We start from the raw sequence: 19,919 nt of genomic DNA, 5'->3' as shown, positions 1-19,919 counted from the left end.
GCTATGAGAGGTCTTGTACTGACAGAGGCTGGGAGAGGAGCATCTCAGTGCTTCTATCTCTGCTGATGAGCAGAGCACTAAGATGGGCAGTCCCTGAGCCAATGCTGCCTTTCCTGACATCCCACCTCTCACTGCTCCACAGGCTGCCCAGAAGCAGGGGTTTGGACCTGATCTCAAAGGGAACACAAAATAAAATATTCTTTTTTTTTCCCCTTTTAGACTCTAAAGGCTCATTTCATGCAGTTGGAGGCTTGTTTAGCTCCTCAGCTATGGGTTTTGATCATTCTGGTGAGTCAATATTTCACTATGCACCATCCAAGACACTGCATCCCAACTCTGTTCCCATGAGCAGCACGTGGGTGCAACATCAGCCCAAGCTCAAGGCTCTACAAGTGTCTTTGAAGGTGACATTGCACCAATCCCTCCTGAAAAACCACTTAAAATATTCTTCTTTTCCAAAGTAGTGTTTTGAAACTTAAAGGACAGATCTAAACCCCTTCAACAGTCTGTTGAGAGGCTCTGGCTTGGGTCCCACGTTGCACAGCCAAGTCCAAGACACCATGCTCTGGTTACCCTTATCCTCATCACCCCACAGACCCATCTTTGCTGCCCAGAATGCAGGAAAAAAAAGGGGCCAATACTGCCCCAACCCAGAGGAAACCAAGACAATAAGGAAATAGATCCCTTCAGTTTTGTAGTCCTTTATTATTTTTTTTAAGTTGATCCTCCCATAGTAATGTACTGAAATGCGTAACAGTTACATTGTACAAAGCATTTAAAGAAAGTACCTCAACTTGCCGATTATTTCAAAATGAGATTATAAACAAAAAGAAAAATAAATCTGGTCCCTCACTAAAGGCCAAAAAAACCCCCAAAAAATAACTGAATACCTTCCGTTATTTATTTATTTTTTTTTTAAAACATAAATTTGGAACACTTCATCTTACAAATAGGATTAACATGAACATAACATCACACAAGCTCGCAGACAACCAGCATAAAATATTGGGTACAGTTTTTTTAATCAGAAGAATCATGCTTTCATGAAGAAATTATAACTGTTTATACAATCGAATCAATTTACTGTATTACAAAAAAAAAAAAACTAAGTCGCATCTATTAGTTATTTAGTTCATTAAAAGGCAAAAAATAAAATAAAAGAGGAATGTAAGAAAATTTCCAACACTGTTTTGCACTCCCATATACACAGATCAGTTCACCTCACTTTTTTGGAAGTACATGGGTGCCTTACATCGTAACGCAGTGGGGGACTGGAGCAGTGCTGTTTGTTACAGGAACAGTGCTATTGTAATCAACAAACAATCGTTTGCCAACAAATAAATACATGGTACACACAACACAAAGAAGAAATTAAGAGGGTAGGGGGGAAAGGAAACAATACAACAAAATAGTGACATGATTGTCGAAAATTAAAATCTCCTTACAATGATTCGAACTAGTGGTGCTGTCGATGAACGCGGTGCTTTCACGGAATTATCTGGATGATTTAGCTTCTTGGAGTAGTGAACATTCATAGTTTACAATATACACAAGCCTCTTATGTATTGTTTCTCAGAGTTCTTTCTTTTTCTGTCTTTTTTTTTTTTCTCCTCGTTTTTCCTTTTTTTTTTAACAATGCAGTTGAGAAGGCAAAAGAATTATGGAGAGAACAAAATATTCCCTGTTACTTCTTTCTACATTTACGATGGATAGTGTGCATTTGATAGAACTATTTTCTTTCTTTGAAGGGCTAAAATGCATAAAGCTTTAATGAAGAGATTTGTACATAAAAGCAACTGTTCCCAATCCTGTGTCAAACTATCTTATACAAAAAGAAAATCAATTCAGTTCCTACTTTAAAGGAGTGCCCATGTGTGTATCAATGCAGTCTTAACCCTTCTGCCCCTGCCCCTCAAAGCCGGGTGAACTGGAAGACACTTTTTCCCGGCCCCGTTTACATAATCCACTGAAACTTTTTTTTATTTTTAAGTCGCATTGATCCTCCAGAAGTCAGCAGCTGCCTTTGCTGTGCAAAACAAAATATTGAGAATAAATAGTTTCTTTTCTTTTTAAAATTATTCAGTTTAAGGTCACCGGACTTTAAATGAGTGACCCTGCAGATTTATAAGGCATTCTGCTCAGCAGTCTTTTTAAATAGTCATATATGAAAGAGCCATGCTACTGGTTTGGACTTGGTCCCATTCTCGGTAAGACTTCACACTGTCATACGTGACTGATGGATTGAATGGCGCTGGATTCCGCGGCGGCTCTCGCCATACTGTGCCACATGTTGGGAGAACTGTGGGATGCAGAATGAAGGGAGTCCTTGTCGGAGAGAGAGAGCATCATGGCATACGCCTGGATGGGGACAGAAGAAGGACAAAGAGGTCACGATCCCGCGGCGCCGATCTGAGCTTGGACCAGTGCCACTCCCACCCCGTCAGGCTACAGCCACTGTTCTCAAATTATTTTAAAACAAAATGAAAATGCATTAGGTAAAACCACTGTCAAGCCTTTCACCGACACTTTCGACTCACTAATAGTAATAATAATTTCTTCTTTCATCTGGTTTCACAAAGCTCTGAGAAACCTTTGATAGTAGACAAGGTCCCAAAGTCTCCTTTGCCTTCAGATTCTTGGCACAGGAGGCTCTTTTCAAGAGCCTGAGGAATCACATTATCCCTTGGCTGGTCTTGTACTTCACCAAGGTCTCCTTTGCTGACCTTTCCTACATGCATATTCTGCAGTTTTTAAAACAGGAATCTTTTAGAGGGGCTAAAAAGACCCTCTAAAATATTTTAAAAAATGTTTAAAAATATTTTAAAAAAATTGTAAGAAATAGCACTAGGATATAGTATTAGTTATTGCTGTTTGTAAAACACACTGAGGACCTTAAGGTGGTAACATCCAACAGGTTATCAAAAAAAATACCAAAAAGCCAAGCCAACCGGAAGATCGAGTCACATCCCTGGGAGGCAGCAGCTAAACTCCACAGCATCAGCATGACCACACCGGCTGCCTGAGAGCAGGGTGGGGCTAGTTCTTACCATGGCATTTCAGTGGGTGGCAGACAGGAACAAAACCAGCAAAAAAAAGTAAGAAAAAAGTATGGAAATCCTCCATTCTCAGGGACCCAAGCACCCTGTCACGTCTCTGGGGTGCAGTGGGAGCAAATGGGGAGTTGGGGCAACCTGAGGTTTGTGGACATGGAGCACAGTCCCATTTGACTAAGCTGGAACAACCCTGCCTGCCGCACACTAACAGCTTAATCCTGTGGGTATCTGGTGACAATAACACTTAACTGAGTTAAGCTTTTACCTGGGATTTGGATTTCCTGTACAACGGTTGCTTGAGGTCCTCTGGCAGCTGGGAAGCATTGAAAGCTGCCAATTCAGCTTCACTATATTGATTTTCTTCCATTTTCCTCATTTTGAGGCTATCTGTGAAGTGCCTTATGTGGTCCAAAGCCGAAAGTCCAGTCTTATTATACTCCTCTTCTTTATACCTACAAAAACACCACGGAGATTTTAATGTCAATTCAATGATCCTCTCTGTGTTCCCTTGTCCTCTCAGATTTACACATCTGGGCATTTCCCCCCTTTTTCACATTCATAAACCCCCTTGGCTCATGGAACGGTGATCCTGAAATAAAAGAAATTCCCTTTTCTGTTCTAAAGAATGGGTGGGAAGTGGGAGTGGGGGAGGGAGAGTTTGTTTCTCTCCTGGTGTCTCCACAGCCTTTCACAAGACCATTACAAGGGATCCAGGACGGTTCATGGAGCAGATAACGTCTCTCCCATGAAACTGTCTCACCCTGTTTCCTGTCTCACCCAGAACCTGACAATAGCTCCCCAAGCACAGTTAATTTTCCTAACAAGGGCTACAGATTGCATGGAGAGGCTGGAAGCAGGGCTGGTATTGACCCAAACACGGACACACGTTGCTATTGTAACTGGGAAGTCGGCTACTCCAGACCGGTTCCCACGGCACAGTCTGGGGTTGGCATCCTTGTATGGTTTATTGTTTTTATTCCATGTATCGGGCACACCAATACTCGGAAGGAACCAACCTGCCAGGGGAAGCTTTGCAGTTCATGTCCAAAGTACTTGTTTCCTCGTAATCCTCCTCCGGAGTCCCCTCGTGCATGTCACTCGTAACGGGCTCTTTGACTGCCTTCCCTGCCATTTCGCTCTCTTCATCTTCTTCATCCATCATTACTTCATCTTCTGCCTCTTCATCATCCAACAGATCTGAGTTCTGGCTGGCTACCATGGCTTTTTCATCCTTAAAGTGGCTGCCATTCATTCTGAAAGTACCAAAACAAACCCGAGCTATCAACACAAATCAGATATGAAAGCTCCTCACCAGCAGATTCTTGGAGGCAGATCTGAAAAGGATCTGTCCCAGCAGAATAAAGTGATTTCTGTATTTTTTATCTTGCTTGGCTTCAGACATTCAGGCAGCATTGGAGAAAATTCCACTCAAAAATCAGTGGGACATTACAGCACCATCAGCATGGGATTTTCCTGTTACCCTGCTAAAACTACTGTTCAAGCAGAGGTATGTTCAGATATCCATTCCAAATTTTCTCATGCATTATTTCATATCATGTTTCCAATCATACATGTAGTCTGGGCAAAACAACTCACTGCCTTTTAACAGGAGCTGTAGGGGCCAAGAAACGCTGAAAATCAGATCCGGCATTTTTTAAAAAATGACATCCAATACCACATTCAGAGTTTTAAAGTCAAAATTACATGCATAATTAATTTTGCACGCTACCACCCATTTGGAAGCCATACTGCTTCACTGAACGTATGGATTTCACACATGGGAACCTAAGGGACTTCAGCTGAAGACCTGAAGAGTGGCCTGCAATATTCCTCCATGATGAACTAGATTATGAACTGATTTGAAGGGCAAGAAGTAATGAAAAGAAAGGTCATATAGCATTTTAAGTGCATTTATTCTTACCAAATGAGTAATTGCAGCAATACACACACAGAAAACCATTTGGCCTACACACTGTAATTACGCTGTCCTTTGCTTTCAGACAATGACTTCTCTTAACTACTTCCTATGGGATTTTTATCAAGGACATAACACCCAGGCTGAAGTAGGGGCTTGTTTGGTAATGGTCCCAATCCTGTAGGTTTGGAGCACCTGGAGCTGCACTGCATCCACCACATTAAATGGGAGCTAAAGAAACTCGGCACCACCACGTCAACAAACGCCCATCCAGAGGTACTCGTGGTGTGAACATGCTGCACTTGGTGGAGCCCCCCAGATTCATGCTACCAGCCTATCTGTTCTGCCACATTATGTAGCACAGAGGCCTTGATTCATCTATTGTTCTCATTGTGCAAAAGGTCCTTAACTCTTCCAGGAATACAGTTATAAAAATGGAAACGTTATTGTCGGCACGCAGTTTGCTTCAGATTCCGTGTGCTTCAAACTGTGTGGAACAATATGGGATACACAAAAAGGAGGAGCAAGATAAGATGAGCCCTTCCAGCCTAGTTGGGTTTTAATGTGTGACTTGCTGCTGAAACATATGGACTTTCTGAGGAGTGTATGCAAGCAAAGCTGGTTTCTTACACAGCAGCATCGCCTTCCTAAACATAACAGTTTCATCTATTTTCCGAGCAAATTCCCACTGATTGTCATGAGTTTAGCACTGCACTTAAAAAAGTGCTCTAGGGAATGGTCTGTCTTTACAGCAGTATCAAAAAATCTGAGGTTGTGCAGGGAGAGCTGAAGCAGCCACCCCCCTCTAAGATCATCAGAGCAATATCTCTTTATCATCTTTTATTTAAATAGGCAGAAATAAGAAATTGTTGAGCACAGTTTGGGCTGCCAACTTGCTTGTTATGCTCAATTGAGGCTGCTAGAAATGAAAGGGAGATGGACTACAACCAAAGTAACAAAAGCCATGTGATTAAGAAAACAGATTCTCTAATTATGCTTTCAAATGCAGCAATTTGCCAGGGATAAAATATCCGTCAAGAGCAGTCTGAAGTGCCAAATTTAGAAAGGAAACACTGCACAACCCAGCAACCTTTCCACTTTGCTGACTTCCTGTCGGAGGACATGTTGAGACCAGATGTGCGAGGAAAAAATCCCAAACCCTCATTGCCAATCAGGATGGAATGAAATTTGAATATGCATGTAATCACTTAATCCAATACTTTTGTGGAAATTGTGTTATGTCCACCATTTTTATCCCTTCACAAAGGCATGTGGAAATTGAGAAGACAGCGAAGTTTGTCACCAACAGTAAGAATTTTTTGATGTTGATAATGAAATGCCAATTCAAAAGGGCAAATAATGCATAATGCAACACCAATCCCAAAGAAATATGTGGGGCTCATGTGCGTATCCATCCCACAGCCTTTTCTGCTTAGCTGTACTTTTATTAGCTGAAAATATTTAGAGGTGGTCTCTCTTCTGTTAGTTCAGAAGAATTCAAACACCCATATACTTAATAAATCTTAGTAGAAAAAAATTCTCTCACATGCTGGAGCACTGTGGACTACCAACGCCTACCCACAGCCTCACGGGCTTTTGGCCAGTCAGCATCTTTCTTGGGATTGAGTTACTTACGGGAAAGGACTTTCAGTAACAACCTTTCATTTGACCCAAGAATTTAGCTTAGTCTACTTTATTAATTACACATTTATATTGCACTTAAATCCTGAGGCTCCATACATTTAGCCACAGGATGTAGAATTCACCTGTTCTGCCGCGAATGTAAAGTGAAGGAATTTTCCAACAGACTCAAGTGAATGATGGGAACCTGAAACTGAGAGCTCCTGATACAAGGAGAAATGTGTTCACAGACAGAACCTTCCATCCAGCATCTGCCACCTGGAATATCTTCATGCATGATGGGGAGAAAACTGACACATTTCTTTCCGTAAGACACCAATATGACCACTGAAGCAACCAGATTCTAAAATAACTCTGGCTCCAGACATCATCAAAAGTGAGAAATCAGGTTTAGTCTGTAAAACTGGAAAAGGAGCAGTGGCACCTTTTGAATGCAGATCAGACACAACTCACCTCTCCTCTGAGTTTCGGGGGGACTGGTTGTTGTGGTTGCTGTTTCCAATAAAATTCCTAATTTCTGTGAAGTAGGAGTCTTCCTTGTCGTCAAGGATTGCCCCTGTGCTTTCCAGTTCTGAGTGAGGTGAAGATGTTGCAGTACCTTAAAACAAAACATATGACTTCTGTTGCTGGTCTTTTATATTTTCTATATTTAACTATTTAAATCAAAATGAAATTGAAACTATGGTTAAAATGGGTGAGAGCCAGAAAAAGTTGGTCATAGTGATCTATCAGCTTTTGGCCATAAACCCAGCAATTAGAAGGGAAGTATATTACCCAAGGGCAGAGGTGGTTTCCAGCCAAAATGACTGGTTGCATTCTGGGTGCCATTTCCATGGTTTATAATCGCTTTTGCCAAGTATCTATTTCAACATCTCCCTCCTGTCCCTTGTGATTCAAGGACTGTCAGTAACTGTCTTTGTTAGACCAATGGCTGAACTGAGCAAACGGAACGTCATTTAAGCTACTAATTATGCAGATTTGCTTATAATATGGAGCAGCCACTGACATAATCACCCAGGTTCATTAGCACCGAAAGAGCAGTGACAGACGTCTTTCTCTGAGCACAGGGGAAGGGACAGCTCTGGATTCACTGCCTGCACCCGGTTGTTTCCAGTGAGGGGAAGTGCAGACTGGAAGGACTGCAGAGAGGTTTTCATTAAACTCTGCAGATATCCAAACCAGAGCAATGACATCCCCTCCCTGCCACTGCCTTTGCTGCTGCTATGCGGTGACTGACCTGCTCTGGGCCTTGAGAGGCACCATTACCTCCATAATAGCCAGCACTCTTCAGCTTCTGACAGTGGGAATATTTTAGAAGGTGCCAAGAAAATCTTTTAGAGTGCCCCCTGAGACTCTAAATCTAGGACTCCCATGGTGAGCCAAGTGATTGCGGCGACGGGATTAAACCAATTTTCCCAGTCTGTTCTCAAAACGCTATGGTCAGCTTAATTAAAACCAAAAGAAAAGACATCATCCAGTGGTCTTAAGTTATACACGGGGAGAGTTTATGCTGGGATTTTCAAAGCACTTTAAATGTCAGCAGAGCTTAGGCACTTACATATTTTCCAACAACCCCCCCCATCAGAGCAGGCGGCGTGGAGCCACGTGTGCCTACTGACACCCGGCAGCACTGACAGTGAACGTGCAGCCCCTGGACATGGCACACAAGGCAAGCTGGGGAGGGAAGAGACACACATACCAGACATGTTCCCATTCTCGTGCTTCTTTAGATGTCTGTCAAGATTGGTTTGTTGACCAAAACACCTGTCACACAAGTGACACTTGAATGGCTTCTCTTTATTGTGGATGTTACGCACATGTCTCTGCAGGTTAGAGGATATGCTGAAGGATCTGTCACAGTATTTGCATCTGCAAAAAAAAACCAAAACAAAACAAGTCGGTAGAAGAGGGTTTGTTAGTAGCTGGAAATGTAAAATTTGTCCTAAGAGACATGAAGCACCTCCTGGGCTCAGTCTCAGTAGCCAACAGCAGTTCCTTGGTCCCTACTGAGGCACAATCCTCCCTGAAATAAAGACAAATTTTGGCTGAATAACTGGAGAGCTGTGCTCTTGGAATGGACACTTCATTTCTGTGGTCGGTTTTTCAGCTTTAATTCACATTAGACTTCATATTTTGCCTTCAGGAATAAGCATAATATTTCAGAGTTAATGGTATCAAATTAGCTACAGTAATTGAGTCCCATGTTTTTAAAACTGTTGCACGCAAAGTTGGGAAGTTTGAAAACAGTAGAGCAATAACTCTATTGTTTCATGTGCTGCCAATACAATACAATTAAACACTTTTGGAAAAAACATGAAACAGATCTCTTCTAATGCTCAAATAAGGTAAAAAGGGCTATTTCTTTTCCTATTCTAAATTATGCTGTGTGATTAAATCTTTTCTTGAGGAATTAGCTTGCTCGATTGCTAATCCCAGAGGAAATTTGGTTATCTTGCAAAAACCAGCAATAAACAATCCCAACCTTTAATACCGTGCCAATGTGAGTAGTTTAGTCTATCACTCTGGTACCAGAGGCATCAATTTTCATACTCTGTAGCGATTTGGAGTCCCTAAAGCCTTTACTGTATTGCTCTTTAAGCCATTACTAAGTCATACTATAACTATTCCAAATTCTCTGGCTGGCAAGTAGCCAACAGTCTTCACCACTTTACTTTTTCAATCTTTTACTTCTCCCGTGCCTCTCTTATGCTTGTCAATGATGTCAAAATTTTTTTAGTGCTGAAATCGTCCATTATGCTACTAATTGCTTGTGGCTTTTATGCAGTGGACGGGTTTAACATGCATCAAGACTTTCCTTCAATAAAATCAGATGTGAATCTCATTTCCCAAAGAGACTAGAGGCAAAAAAACATATTGTTTCCTCACAAACAATGAGCTTACTCTGCTCTTTACAGCTCATAAAATGCAGAAATCTGTGCATTTGTTTTACTGGAACATGAACTGGCTTCTTTCCAGCTTAAATTAGTCTTTCATTTTCAATAAGGTGAAGCTTCTATACACATTTCTGCATCTGACTGTCCTGGATTCAGTATCACACACATATTCTTATCAACAGGAGAGTACACCCACACAGGTTTTTGGCTAAGCAGACCTCAGAAAGGATCCAGATTAGGCAGGAAACAAATAAATACAGTAACGCCTTTGCAACCGGGACCTTTCAGAAATCAGATGATTGACAAATCACCAAACTTCAGGCTGCAAATAACACTGCAGAACTCTAAGAAAAAACATTTTTGCAAGAGAAAATATGCCCATGAGCCCTATTGGACATCATTTCAATCACACTGCTTCAGCAGTGCCAGCCATCTCTCCAGCAAAGGCAGAACTTGTGGACAGTGCTGGGGAGCTGCCTCAGCCAAAAGAATTTCACTAAACAGAACCAAAAAACTCCTCCTTCATGCAGCTCCAACACTGAGTATCAGCATCGAACGCACAAAGAGACCAAAATGCAATGGTGGGTCATCAGTGCTAAGGAGGAATAGCTGGAGCTGGCCAAGAAAGGATGTTGAACACCCATTCCCTGGCTTTATTCAGAGAATCCTGGAATACTTTGGGTTGGAAGGGACCTTAAAGATCACTTGACAACAGCACAGACAAGGGTGAGGGGTCATGGTACCTATAGGGTTGCTCTCCAGTGTGCGTCCTCAGGTGACGTGTTAGGTTTGCAGATCTTGGGAAAATCTTGCCACAGTATCTGTGATAAGAGAAGGTTTGATAAGACAACACAATCCTCAATGGCTTTGTCCCAGTTTGAGCTGCACTGGTTGCACAGCCTAAATGGAATCATTAATATATGGTACTATTGGCACTGCTTTGGTGCAACAACATCCTAATAAAAGCATTCAGCAAAAGTAAGGGATTGACACACACACGTGAGAATGGGACTGGAACTGCTGGTACTACCAAGCAGCTTTGTTTGTGCATAAGGGAGGGATATATGAAAACACACCGATTTTAAAGATCACTCCAAGTTTCTGAGCTCACTAGGTGATTATCAGCCTCATTCAGATTTGGAATCAAGAGAATCTGTTATTAAAGCCTTGGATTTCTGCCTCAGTGTAAGCAAATTTCAAACCTTTCAACCAATTCTACGTGTCAGCAAACGTGACACCGTTCTGTGCACTGAACAGGATCAGAGCAGACAAGACTCAAAGACCTAATCCATCAAGGTATGTTTCTATAACAACACGTCTTGAAAGAAGGTGACATGTTTTCAAAAAGATCAGATAAACCGATATGCCGGTGTCAAACACCTGCACATTCTGGAGATGATATAGAGACCTAAATAATGCAATTTAAAAACCATTCTCCAAACTCAATAATATGTCACAGGAAAAATAATGGCCAAAAAAAAATAATTATCTGGAGTTCTCCCCCTTTGTTCAAGTAAAGTATTAATATTCAGTTTATAATTGGCCCATTCTGTTAAGGACATTGAGCCCATTTTTTCATGGGGACAAAGCACACAGGGCACACTCTTAGGTGAATGAGGGTGGTGGTTGCTCCACATGATGACTTTGAAGATTGCATCCCCTCACTTTTACCATCCCATTTATTTTTCCACAACGTGATGTATAAGCCTTCAAAATACCCACACAGCCCAATTCCACTCTCCTTGACAAAGCTCCCATTCATTTTGGGTGCACGTTCAATGACTATCTTCATTGTGGGTTGTTTTTTTTTTTTTTTTAAGTCTGTACACATGAGTCCTAATAAGTCATGTATTTTATCACCGATCCCTTTGGATATTAAAACCAGAAGCCTGAGAGAAAACACGTCTGTAGTTTATGATCAAAAAAATCAATAATGAAAGCGCACTTTCATATATGAAAGCGATGAGAAAATCTGGAAAAAAAGGATTGTTTATATAATAGTTTCCACCTCATTTATCAAACTGCTATGATACAGGGAAAACTCTTTGTTTCGTAACACCCATAATTTAATAAATAAGAACCGCAAAGGAAAAAGGCTTTTCGCGTTTTGTTGGGCACAGAGAGCCCTGGAAGTCTCAGCGTTGTCCCTGTCAGAGACCCCCTGGGTAGGGGGGATTTGGGGAGTAGATTTACCTGCAGGTGTAGCGCTCCTTGCCCTTGCGCAGCAGGGTCTCGGGAAGGGCGCTCGGCGGTGCGCGGAAGTTGAACATGGATGGCACCGACTGGATCAGCTCGCTGGCCTCGGGCTTCAGGGCACTGAAGCTCTCCAGCTTTTCGGCCATGTTCTCTATAGCCGACATCTGCAAGAGAAGGGAGCACAGAACCCATCAGGGCAAATACCACCACGGCTTTCTGCTCTCACCGGGAACCCAAAATACGGAGAGCAGACACTGACAAGTGAAAAGAAACAGGGATAAAACAGCCAACGGAGAACCGAAGTCTCAAAAATTACGTTAAGTGAGGTTGTGGCCAAGATGTTGTCCCACTTGGAATACTGCCACCTACAGTGGGTGCTGTCCTAATTGTTATAATGGAAAGCTGCTTCCACACAACATCTGAATTGGCCAGTGTTCATTTCTTCTTAAGTCCCAGTTTCTATAAAATTCCAGTTTTTGCAGTCATGTTCTGTGGGTGTGTGCCTATGAGTCTATGCGTCCCATCTACTGAAACCATTGGCCATTTTGACCAAATCAACAGAAACAATAATTGAATTCCTACATCTGTTTTCTTTAAGGACTTGCAGAGGACAATACTGCAAAGGAAACTTCATGAACACTGTAGCTCAAACAAGGGCTGCAACAAGCCAGATCCAGAGAGGCTCCATCAATGTCTCAACCACATCCAACCATTTATGCCAGTTTTTTTTGCCCATCACAATCAAAGACCAAGAGATAAACCCATAAGAAATGAAGTTGTGGTGAGTTTGGTGCTCTGTATTTACATTACCTGTTAGATGTCTACCCTATTTTTCTACTACCTCTTAATATTCCTGCTCTGCCTTTAGTTGCTTGTTAATCCTCTGTGCTTTAGAATGTCTCCACCCTTGATTAGCTGTCTGTAATTTGCAGGGAGTGGGGATTAAATAATTTCTGGAGAATTATTTCCTTTAGATGTCTGGAACAGCCCACGAAAAATTCGTCCAAAACCTCAAATATTGCCACTTGAAGAGTTCAAGAATGCTGCTGAGCCTACTGACAGGTGAGAGTAACCATCCACCCCTTCACAACGCCACAAACAAACACAAAGAAATCATGCCAAGATCTCACCTACAGAGCACAAAAACCACAGCATGAACCTGTGCAATATCTGGTTTGTAAAGAAGGAAATTTTATGAAAGACAAGATGCTGAATGCTTCTCAGCTGGAACACCTCCACAAACCATTCTTTAAAATCCATAACAGACTGCTCTGACTGCTGGAAAATTGAAATTTTAATTGGAAGAACTGCACATTTGTTGGGGTTTATTTAATTTTATTTTAATTGGTGGAATTACACCTTTATCTCTGGAATGACTATTTCCAGGCTGGTTAGCTCTGCCTTTGGCCTGGGTTGCTTTTTTCCCTTTAGCCTGTAGCCTGCCCTCTCATTTCATGCTCAGATTCCTAATGCTGAGTACAAATTGCAACGTACAGGGTACCACTGCCAATTTGCCAAATGTCTTTCATCAAACACAGTGAAAAAAATAAAAAATCTCAGAGGGAAGTCAAGATACATTTACTTGTCAGGCAACAAATGTGAAAGCATTGCAAAGCAGTAGGGGCTGTAAGCTCTGGGGTTTGATTCATAATCACTCAGCTGCTAAAACATTCTCCACAGATGCAAGTGGACAGCACATTTGTCAATATGAAGGATTTTGACATGTACTGATCACAGGCGTGAGATATGTAATGATGATGCTGCTGGGAGAGGAGGTAATTCTATCTCGGCACAGAGATGTCATTATCAACCCATACAACCCAACATTACCATATATTTCTTTTTATACAGCTACATCTTTTCCTTTAGTCAGAATTGATTCTTAAAGCTTTTACAATAGTCATTCCACTGCCTTTAATTCCTTCTAATTGTTCCCCCCCCCCCAACAAATTCACTCGTCTATTTTACAGTTGCTGAAAAGAAATGGTTTGAATGAAAAATGCCCTTTGGCCTTCAGGTTGATTAGCAGTGACAAGACAGTGCATGGGTTATGAAAGCACATATTTATGGTGAAGAATAATAAGGGTATTGAGAAGTATAATAAATGTTTTATTTATGCATATTTAATATTCAAGTCCGTTTCATTAGCTAGTGGGTTTAAATCATTTTTGGATCACCATTTCTCATGCACATGGTCCCCCTCAGTAATATATGAGAGCAACTATTTTCCCCCTTACATTTAAAATGGTTTAGTCATGCTGATTTTTTTTTTTTTTTTTTTTTAGTTCTTATTTCCAGGATTTTGTAGATGAGAAATTGAGACTGATTCTCCTTTAATGTACAGCGATGCAGATCAGTGCTACCTCCAATACCGTCTCCAGGATTACATCAGTCCCAAAATACGTATGAAATCTGCACCTAATCTTAAATCCCTCATCCAGAGGAAACACAAGCACTTCCAATTATTTTAAGGTATTACCGCTTTCTAAAAATACGTTTCTCACCATAGGAATGACTATTGTGTTTTGGTCTGTTTTTTTCTAAAGCCTGATCTGTGCAGTTACCTGGAATGATTTATGTTTTTGAAGAACTGGACCAGCACCAACAGGAAGAGTTTGGCCCCATGTCTTTGCTGATACGAGGCACTGTCAGATAATTAGAGCTGGTACTATCTGCTGGAGGTAGGGCTCACTAGAACTAAAACTGGGGCATTTTCTTAACAAGTCCTGGAGTGTGTTCATGCTCAGAGCCTTCAGGATGTAAATACATATCATGAGATGAGCACCTGGGCTGTGGGGGTGTCTTCCAGCCCAGAGAATCTTGCCAGCACAGCCCCACAACATGCTCTCCCATCACTTCACGTGCAAGCAGACTGCCTCTGCTCATCAGTCTACTTGCAAAATACCAACCAAGCAGTATGAAATCTGGAGGTTGGTCTCATCAAGGACCAGCTCAGGCACCAAAACCAAGCAGGAATTCTAAACCTGTGACACAGACTTTTGGAAGGTAGGATCCCAGTTCCAAGCAGTGCCCCCAGGGGATGTGCAGGAGGGACAGACCTTCTTCCCAGTGTCTCCTGTCATGCTCCAGCACCGAGAGGTGCAAGAGCACTAACTGGAGGCTGCATCTCACTTATGGTGTTAAATGGCCATCGGCTGCTGCTCCCATTCACTTGACTAAGCCCTTTTCAAATCCATTTATATTTTTGTCAGAGAGAGTTCACCAATTTAATTAGGTGCATATGAAAAGATACTGGTTTTTGTTCCTACCAAGGCTTTTTCCTGGTAATGCAGCTGTGTACACCTCTTTTTTTTTTTTTTTTTTGCTATTGTTAACACTAATGAATAACCACTCCTCATTCAGGTTCTGCTCACCATTCATGGGCTACGGAGCTGGGGCACAGCTCCCTCAGGCATCTTTTTCCAAGCTGAAAAAATCAAAATCTATTTAGTCTCTTTTTGTATGGAAGCTGTTCCCTACCTCTGATCACTATTGTTGCACTTTTCTGTGTCTTTTCTAATTCTATGTCCTTTTTGAGGGAGACTTTGGCTGTATTTAGGACCTGGAGGCATTATAACATAACGATGTTTTCAATTTCTTTCTGCTAAGCACTCAGAAGATATTTTCATAAAACTATCAACTTCAAGATCTTTTTCCTAAATGACATGAGTTAAGAGTCACACTTTCCCCTTGGTATTACTGGGTATTTACTGACATTGAGTTTTATTGCTGTTTTAATCCTGGTGACTCAGCTTTCTCTGACTGTTCTGCAAAATCTTCACAGACAGCTTTGGATTTGGCTATTCTCAGTAAAGTCACAAACTCTGCTTTTTTCCTGATCACTCTTCTTCCTGTGGCATTTACAGACACAGGCCATAGTTCAGAGCCCAAAGACACCTCAAGGTAGACTCACTGATAATTTTCAATGACTGTAAAAATCACTACTTTATGCTTGCCCTTTTTCCTCTCCTTCTTTTTTTAATGACTAAATATTAACCCAGGAGACGACTTTCCTGCTTCTGCAGTGGAACTCCCTTTCAGCTGAAACACAACTGAAGTACCTTTTCCTCCTCCAAAACACCATTACTGCTGATGGCAAAGCAAGATGTGCCCCCATAGGGGTTGTGCTGGCCATGGAGATGCTACTGGTCATCAATCCTCCAAACTCCTGCAGCGAGTTGTTAGTGACAGCATCTGTCCTGGGAGGCCAGGTGGGTGCTCATGGTCACCTCACCTCTCCAGGGACGGCCCCTGGGGACCACCAGGGAGGCAGACATGTGGCTCAAGACACCAGTCAGCACTTTTGGGGGGTCTGCACCCCAGACAAGTGCCCAAGGGCTGCGGTGATCCCTGAGCAGGGCATGGGGAGGAAGGCACTGCTTGACCCCGAGGATGGGATTAGTGTAATTGCCATGTCCATGGAGAAAGCTCTCTGAGGAGGTAGAGAGCGAGAAGATCCTATTACATATTTTACATACAGCTCTTGCCTTATGGACAAGTCGTGCCTGCTCCTAATCTGAGATCAGTGAATGACAGTATTTTATATAGAACAGTAACTTTTGATTTACATATATAAGAGTTGTTGATTCTATCTGTGTCCAGATGTCTGGAAAAGGAAGCAGCTTTCCCCCACCTCCCTCCTGCTCCCTGAGAGGCTATTAACCTCCGACTGACGCAAACTAATGTGCAGTCACAATTCCCCAGCTCCGACTCAAAAATGCAGACATTACCATAATCGGCTAAAACAAGTATTTATAAACATTTCAATGGGCAAGATATCATCAGCAGGGGCCTGGAGCATTTGTCTTAAAATTTATTAACCAACCAAAGAAAAAGTGGCATAAATTAAGCAGAGGTTCGCTGTTGCTGCTTTTTAAGAATAACCTGATGATATGGAATAATCTCGCAGACAATGTCATGAATTACATGACCTCATGTTTCACAAACGCGACTCCTTCACTGCTACTATCACAAAAACAACTGACTTTATGGCTGCAACTCATGGGAAAAAAAATGATCAAGTGTTTGCTTTCTATTTTTACTACTGTTATTTGGAGAAATCTTCAAAATCCAGCTACTAAAGCTCAGGATTTCTCCCTCCCCAGCTCAAGTTATAATGCTGCCTCTAAAAACTACAACTTGTGAATTTGTTGTCTTGGAACTGGGTGTATTTGGACATCCAGTCCTGGAACTTGGCTGAGCTATATTCACGTTCAAGAGACCCATCACACGTGGCTGAACTTTATGATGCAGTAGCAAGAAACTCCTGCTGATCTGCAGTACGGTTCCAGAATAACTTTACTTGTATGAATACAATTGGTGGGGATTTAGCTGAGCTAACAGAATGGATCATGTCCTAAAAATAAGCACAGCAAAATAAAAACTTTGTAAATGCACTCACTAAATTCTTTTTCATTTATTTGTAAAATTATTTTAAATGATTTTCCATAAAGCTATTGCAGATAATGGGTGTCTATTATTACAGAACCTCTTTATAGCAACCTTCTCCTGACGGGACCAGGAGGGGATAAAAGAGTCCACAGATCAAATAAATCCTGATCCATTCAAGAGAGGGTGTAGGCCATTGATTTGTACTACAGGGTTCCTGCCAAACAATGAAAAACAATCTCAAATAATCTTGAAATATATGGCACATGCAACTGGGAATTGAGATAGAAAGGCTTGTGTGACATATTCAAATCTCCCAAGATGGAGATTCATCCATGAATCAGCACCCTGCTCAGTCACTTTATGTTTTAAATACCTATTTCTGCTGGAGCTGCTCAAAGCACAAGCACAGTCAGGAGCTGTACACTCACAAAAGAAGTAGGATGATGGAAATTTGAGGACCAAGCCAAGGTCAAGGAAAGCAGACAGAAGGAACAGACTGCGCTTGGTTTTTCAGATTCCCAAATATCCCCAAAATGAGCCACTTTTCTGAGAGCAGAGCATTAAGGGTGCCTGGGCCAAATCACAAATTCTACCATGGCCCCTTCATGTCCTAAACTGAATTCCCTCTACAGCAAAGACAATGTTTGGAAACCAGCTCTTGTGCTCTCCCAGTCTGGCATCTAACGCTACCTCCTGCCTGCCGAGCTCCATCAGCACCCGTGGGTGCTCACAGGAGTCCTTCAGTGCCTCACCTCCTTTCAGCTCAGGGTCCCAGTGCATCTCTTGCAGCTTCATAAACCATGGTTGCACAGGAAGACAGTGGGATTAAAAGTCACATGTACACAAAGCAAGGTCCACCGCTGCTTTTCAAGTGTGCCATGGACGGCATGGAATGGAGAGCAGGGCTAAGTGCTCATCTGCAGGGGCAGCACCTCTGGGGGCTCCTACACCAGCCCTGTGCATGTGGGGAGGAGCACGTGAAGATCCCTCACTTTGCAAAGGAGCTCATTTTGCAAAATTCTGGCTTTGTCTTGTGAAATGAGTCCACGTCGCGAGCGATGAGCGAGTGAGTCAGGACCCGCAGCCGCCTGGCTCCAGCTCTCCCCTCCCAAGCCCAAAGGTTGGGAAAAATCTGGGACGAGTATTTATGGGTTCAGAGCTGCAGTTGAGGAGCCAGCAGCGCAAGAGCAGAACACGGTGTTATTTGAGTTGCATCTGCAAAAGCAGTTGCTGTAGCTCTCTCCTTTTTTTTTCATGAACAATTTAGACCCATTAAAAATAACGTTTTACAAAAATAGAAGAGCAATCTCAAATTTATCCCACAGTACTAAAAGCACGATTCCTGTTCATGTAAGGGGGACAATGTAAGTATACACACAGGACAAATTTGACCTAAACACCGCAAATAAACGGGTGTTTTATTTCTGCTTTAAGCACCGCAATGAGCAATTAAGCTCCAAATTTCAAAGCTATTAAAGTGACTATTAAAGTGACTAACTCCCACTGAAGTCAAGGAGAGAGAAACATGAAGTCCTCTGAGGGTCTGTATTTTAATGCAGATTAAATATTTATTAACTATTGCAATCCAACAAGATTTCAGCCTGAAAATTTCACTGCAATCTCTGAAGGAAATGGCTTGGAACAATTTCAGTTACATATAAACAAAGACTGCATACTGAAACCCAGGTAAAGCTCCTACTGCCTTTGCCAAATAAAACCAGCAGGATCAGGTACGTAAAAATAAAGCCAATTTGACATAAGAGGATATTTATCTGCTATAGCTACAACACCCTGTAGGAAAGTGTGGTATGGTCCATAATTGAGTGGTAAGTTATCTTTCATATTATATTTTTCTTATGCAATTTATCTCACAATGATTAAATCAAAAATATAAGCAATGAACTTACCCAAATTCTTTGATCAGGCAATTGGAACTGGGAGCAAAATTGAAACAAAAACAACATATTATTCCTGCGTTGGAACCCTCATTGCAATCAATCTACCTACTAAGATTTTCTTTAAAGACACTAATTAAAATGTTATCCTGCATTATTTGTTGCAGGGGGGTGTTCTCTTCCTAAAAATGTAATCCTTGTAATGAAAAATTATCACAAAATGCCATTAATTTTTCTAATTTTCATTCTGCCCAGGCAGGGACAGGATAAGGACTACAGGGTTTAAGTCTTTAAGCTCTACTTCAGAAACCTATTTAAAAGATGCATCTGTTTGCTGTCATATTACCCAGTTAAAAAAAAAAAAATTCCTTCTTCATGAGATGGCAATTTTCGGAAATGAATTCACCTACAGAAACACAAGCTTGTAGGACACAAACAGTAATTCCAGAGATATTTTACATGGATAAGTCCTGCCAGCAGAAAATGAAAACTTGTGGAGCACTCCCCACCTGTACTTTTATAGGGGTGAACAGGACTATAAAGGAAAAACAGCTTTTCTGCCGTTCCCCAGTCCTCTATAAATACCAAGCCAGATTCTGCCTTTGCAAACAGGAGGCTCCTTTCTATTAAAGTTTGCAAGAGAGCACCTTTTGGCATTTCTTTTTTGACAGGACATGTGCTGGTGGTTTAGTTTTCTTTTACAATGTACTAAGAGTGCCTGTTACACTCCTGACCTTTGTATGGATCCCTCTCACACCATGTTTAAGACGTTATCCCACTCACTCAGGTAAGTGATAAAATGGAAGCCAGGCTTTGCCGTGGGATTTTTTATTCAACTGCACAACTGGAAATGGGGAAGAGGGGTTCAGCAAGGCAGGTGCACAGCCAACCCTCTCTCCTGCCACAGGGTGCTGGCTCTGCCCCTCCTGGGCTG

The 19,919-nt window shown here is 41.8% G+C and overlaps 1 protein-coding gene across 7 annotated transcripts in view; it reads right to left on the bottom strand.

Annotated features, from left to right (window-relative positions):
- Positions 1 to 685: 685 nt before the first annotated feature.
- Positions 686 to 19,919, bottom strand: part of MECOM (MDS1 and EVI1 complex locus) — a 333,793-nt gene continuing 314,559 nt past the window's right edge. For 4 of the 7 annotated variants that reach the window (XM_027647464.1, XM_027647465.1, XM_027647469.1 and 1 more), the window contains 8 exons: positions 18,998 to 19,024; positions 11,697 to 11,863; positions 10,247 to 10,324; positions 8,309 to 8,478; positions 7,063 to 7,207; positions 4,070 to 4,306; positions 3,319 to 3,505; positions 686 to 2,358 (listed from right to left, as the gene is read on the bottom strand). In XM_027647464.1, the coding sequence (XP_027503265.1) occupies positions 2,224 to 2,358; positions 3,319 to 3,505; positions 4,070 to 4,306; positions 7,063 to 7,207; positions 8,309 to 8,478; positions 10,247 to 10,324; positions 11,697 to 11,863; positions 18,998 to 19,024 (1,146 nt within the window). In that variant the 3' untranslated portion in view covers positions 686 to 2,223. The remainder of the gene's footprint in view (positions 2,359 to 3,318; positions 3,506 to 4,069; positions 4,307 to 7,062; positions 7,208 to 8,308; positions 8,479 to 10,246; positions 10,325 to 11,696; positions 11,864 to 18,997; positions 19,025 to 19,919) is intronic. The other 3 variants (XM_027647466.1, XM_027647467.1, XM_027647470.1) reach the window with 1 other exon arrangement.

The sequence above is a fragment of the Corapipo altera genome, unplaced genomic scaffold, assembly GCF_003945725.1.
Source record: "Corapipo altera isolate COAL_440 unplaced genomic scaffold, ASM394572v1 113, whole genome shotgun sequence".
In the NCBI taxonomy this organism is placed as follows: Eukaryota; Metazoa; Chordata; class Aves; order Passeriformes; family Pipridae; genus Corapipo; species Corapipo altera.
Note: the sequence above shows the minus strand (reverse complement) of the source record. Positions and strands in the feature narration are given on the sequence as shown.